Source organism: Benincasa hispida, chromosome 10, assembly GCF_009727055.1.
Source record: "Benincasa hispida cultivar B227 chromosome 10, ASM972705v1, whole genome shotgun sequence".
Classification (NCBI taxonomy): domain Eukaryota; kingdom Viridiplantae; phylum Streptophyta; class Magnoliopsida; order Cucurbitales; family Cucurbitaceae; genus Benincasa; species Benincasa hispida.
The window spans coordinates 52,288,723-52,293,357 of record NC_052358.1 but is presented as its reverse complement, the minus strand read 5'-3'; the positions used below and the strand labels follow the sequence as shown (position 1 = coordinate 52,293,357).

Genomic DNA, 4,635 nt, shown 5'->3' with positions numbered 1-4,635 from the left:
ATCCTAGTTGCCAAAGTGCCATGAATGGTGGCTTTTTCTAGATTTTGTAGTTATGCAATTTGGAGAAAGAATTTAAGAAGAAATTTCACAATTTTCATAATCTCCACTTTTATTATTATTATTATTATTATTATTTATTTTGAAATATTATAACTTTTGGTATATGTACTTTCGTGGTTCCTCTTTTTGCTCCTCAATTTTACTATAATAATAATATTTTTTAAAAAAAACCAAAACGACTATAAGATAGTGGTTGGTATGAGTATGATTGTGAGAGTTGGTTAACTACTAGACCTACTGCCTAATAATAATTAATTCAAATATGTTCTTAAAAACTATTAAAATCTATTCGATTCTATATGGTTTTGGAAAAATACAGAATACAGAAAAGCTTCTTCTTCCTTTATTCTCTCCCGTTTTCAATTGTTGCATCATATAATTTATGTTTCATGTGATATATTTCCAATTAAATTTGAAAGAGGGTGCTAATTAATAAATAAATAATTATTAGTTCATGATTTAAATTATACATTCTCTAAAATATTTTTAGGGGTGCAAATTGAAAATTTTCTCAAAATTTATAACTTTTAATTTTTAAATCAATCAAAATCTAAAATGGAATATATCTTCTCAATTCCTATATTAAAAAGAGGATTTTAAAAAATAGAAAAATAAATGAAATTATTGTACAAAATAGCAAAATTTATTTATTTTTTAGATATTTGATTTTTTTTTTTTTTACTATTTCTATAAATAATTGAACATTTTTGTAAAAATTTTCTCGTGAATAACATCTAAATCAAATTAGAAGTAGAAGTTGGTGAAGAAATAAATAGAAATTCGTACCCACAATTAAAATCCTTTACATCTCTACCTTCCATCTACTCATCGACTTTGATAGTTTTGCTCTTTATTCATTTCCACAATCAAAATTTTGAAACCAAAACCTTCAACTAAGCTTTGCCAATTCAGCATTATCGAAACCCTTCTCCTCCTCCCATTCCCCTTCTTCTTTCACCAAATGGATTCCGACGCCGTCGCCGGAGATGAGGTCGTCTTCGAATTCCTCCCCGTCTTCCGCGTCTTCCAAAGCGGCCGCGTCGAGAGGCTCTTCCCCACCGACCGCCTTCCACCGTCCACCGATCCACTCACCGGCGTCCAATCCAAAGACATCCTCATCGATCCACAAACCCAACTCTCCGTACGGATATACCTCCCACATATTTCAGACTCCACCAAGAAACTCCCGCTTCTAATTTACATCCACGGTGGCGCCTTCGCCATCGGCTCCGTCGCATCGCCGATCTACCACCCCCACCTCATCTCCCTCGCCGCCGAATCCAACGCCGTCGCTGTCTCGGTAGAATACCGTCTGGCGCCGGAAAATCCTCTCCCAGCGGCGTACGACGACGCGTGGGCGGCGGTGGAATGGGCGGCGTCGCATTCCAATGGCGACGGCGCGGAGATTTGGCTGAACCAACACGCTGATTTCAGCCGCGTATTTGTTATTGGGGATAGCGCTGGTGCAAACATTTCGTACAATGTAGTGGACCGGGCCAGCGAGAGTGATAATGGGCCGAAGGGAATGAAGATAATTGGGCTGGGCCTAGTTCATCCGTTTTTCATGATTGATAAGCCCGATAAGTTGATAGAGTATGTTTTCCCCACGTCAGCGGGTTTGGAGGATCCGAGGATGAACCCGTGGGCCAACCCGAGACTTGGGAAGCTACGGTGTGAGCGCGTGTTAATACTTGCAGCGGAACTTGATTCGTTAAAGGATAGGGCGCGTGGGATTCACGCAGCCTTAAGGGAGAGTGGATTTGAAGGGTCGGTGGAGATTGAGGAGACTGAAGGGAAAGACCACGTGTTTCATTTGCTTAAACCCGAGACAGAGAAGGCTGTTGCATTGGTAAAAAAGATAGCGTCCTTTACCCAATCAGCATAAGCCACGTGGGAACTTTTCTCTCTTACAGAAGTGCAAGAATATTAGGTAATTTTTCCGACATATTATTAGAATTAAAAAAAAAATTAAATAATGTTATTTTTATATATATTGATAAAAATAGGGTAGAACTGAAAGTATTTTTAAAAATAGGTGTTTGCTGAAACTATTTACAAAATCACCACAAATCTAAAATTCATAAACTATACATTTAAATCAGCTCAAATAAAAACAAAATAATATATCCATGAATCATATATTTAATTCAACTTAAATGCAAACAAAATAATATATATATGAATCAATCTTCATTTTTAAATTCATAAACATAATCTAATTTGTAAGTTCATAAACTATATTAGAACTACACATTAAGTTTATAAACTACATTAGACAAAATCAGAAAAGTGACTCAACAAAATCAGCCCAACAAATAGACAAACATATACATATATTTCTAGAACAAATAAATCATGGATCCATAAAATACACATTAAGTTCAGTCCAAATGCAAACAATATAAGTACCACACAAATATATATATATATATATATATATATATATATATATATATATAATATATATATATATGAAGATTATATATCTGAAAAAATGTAGGAAATTTTTTTTTACCACAATCAAAAGAGAAAGAAGCTTTCGGTGAACGGTTGACGGACGGTTAAATGGAGGCACATGACTTAAGGTAGGAAATTTTTGGAATAATTTGTTCGGATAGACAAACAGAAGAGATTTTCGGACGAAGAAGACGGAAGAAAAGAGGAGGCAGAAGGCTTTCGGATGGAGGAACAAAAAGGTCGCGACAGTTTAATGTAGGGAGTCGTATACCCGGTACACGACTTCAGTCAATACTGTATGACTACCACGGCAGATTGCGCGTGCTAGATCAACAGGAAATCATGTACCCCGTGTACCAGGTACACGATTTAGGGTTAATTCATGTACCAAGTACACGATTAAGTTGTAATCGTATACTGAGTACACGATTTAAAAACCTACTTTTTACATACTTTCAATCCTATTCTATTCTTGTAAATATATATTAAAATAACATTAAAAAAAAAGATTTCTAGTAATTTTCTGGAAAAGCAAAAGTATGCGAGAATTTTGAGATATTTTTCATAGTTTATTTTTAATTATATATATATATATATATATAAAAGTTAGGTGCAATCTAATTATATATATATATTTATATATTAACATCTGTCACGACAAGGTTATATTGGTGTATAATTTAGATTGCACCTAACTTTTTTTTCTTGAATGAAAGTGGTAGATGTGTAAGAATTATGTATTATTGATTTTTAAATTGATTCTTTAGTCAAGTTAAATTGATTCATTTATGAAAATTTTGAATTTTTTTAATATTAAAATTTAAATTGATACAATAGTTAATTTGCAATTTTAATTGTAACAACTTCAAATTTGTAAGAGCTATAAATTATTTTTTTTCAAATAATTAAATCACAAATTTGACTTTTATGTATAGAGAATTCAATTTCAGTGTAATTATTTTGAGTCATTGTAACTTTGGTTTCATTTACATGATTCGAACTTAATTTTTCAAAATTGATTCATAAGGTTTAGAAGTTTCAAATTAGGTTCACATGATTTTATTAAACTTCACAAATTACACAAATCCCCTCTATCTAAATAGAACACAACAATTTGTAATTTTACATTTGAATATTTTTTATGTTGGATTTATTTCCTGTGTTCTTAATAATAATTCACTTTGTGTTATTTATCACGAAGCTTATACATTTTTTTGTTTTACTAATTTATTTTAGTTTGAACCGGGATGATGGTGGAGTTCGAACCTCTCATCTTTAGGGAGGTTAACTTGATGTCTTAATCGATTGAGCAATATTCAAATGTCGTCATATATAATAAGTGTGAGGTGATCATCGTATTTTTTTTCCTTTCAATTTTATAGTAAAATACATATTAATGTATTTGGTTATTTCTTTTATCTAAGAATATAGAATAAAATAGCTATTTAGTGTTTAAATTTTTATAAAATTTTCTATTATTTTTATATGTTTCAGAATGGGGGATTTTCAAAAATAGAAAATAAAGAAAACTATTTACACAAAATAGAAAAATTTTTAATCTTCTTTAGTAGGGGTTGATAGAGACTGATAAAATTTATCACTGATTGAAGTCTATCAGTATCTATCAATACTTTTTTGCTATTTCTACACTAGAAGAAATTTCGGGCTTTAATGTCGGTTGGAAAAAGAGAAATCGGATGTATAATGTCGGTTTAAAAAAAACGAATCTTTAATGTCGGTTTTTAAACCAACATTGAAGATGGGCTTTAATGTTAGTTTAAATCGACATTAAAGGTGTAATATTTTTTTTTTCTTATTTTATTAAATAATATAACCCTAAATCACAGCTTCTTCCCTCTTTACCTTTCACGCCGATACTAAATAATATAACCCTAAATCGTCGTCGCTCCTTCTCTTCCGTTATCAGTTTCTTCCCTCACCGTCCATCGATCTTTCTCATTTCTCATTTCTTTAAGCTTTATTCAAGTAAACTTCTTCTCTCCTTTTATCTCTTTTCTTCAATTTTGTTTTATCTCGTTGGAGTTCGTTGACTGTTTGATTGCTGATAATCGTAAGGCCAAAGAGATAACGATTGTTGTGTAGGTTTATTCTCTCTCC

At 32.0% G+C, this 4,635-nt stretch overlaps 1 protein-coding gene across 7 annotated transcripts in view; it reads left to right on the top strand.

Annotated features, from left to right (window-relative positions):
* Positions 1-821: 821 nt before the first annotated feature.
* Positions 822-4,635, top strand: part of LOC120087695 (probable carboxylesterase 2) — a 12,516-nt gene continuing 8,702 nt past the window's right edge. For 5 of the 7 annotated variants that reach the window (XR_005484649.1, XM_039044557.1, XM_039044559.1 and 2 more), the window contains exon 1: positions 822-1,990. Coding sequence is in view for 6 of the 7 variants with exons in the window: in XM_039044557.1 (XP_038900485.1) it covers positions 1,022-1,945 (924 nt within the window). In the remaining variant the exon portion in view is untranslated. Of the gene's footprint in view, positions 1,991-3,753; positions 3,900-4,635 lie in introns of those variants that run through there. The other 2 variants (XM_039044562.1, XM_039044560.1) reach the window with 2 other exon arrangements.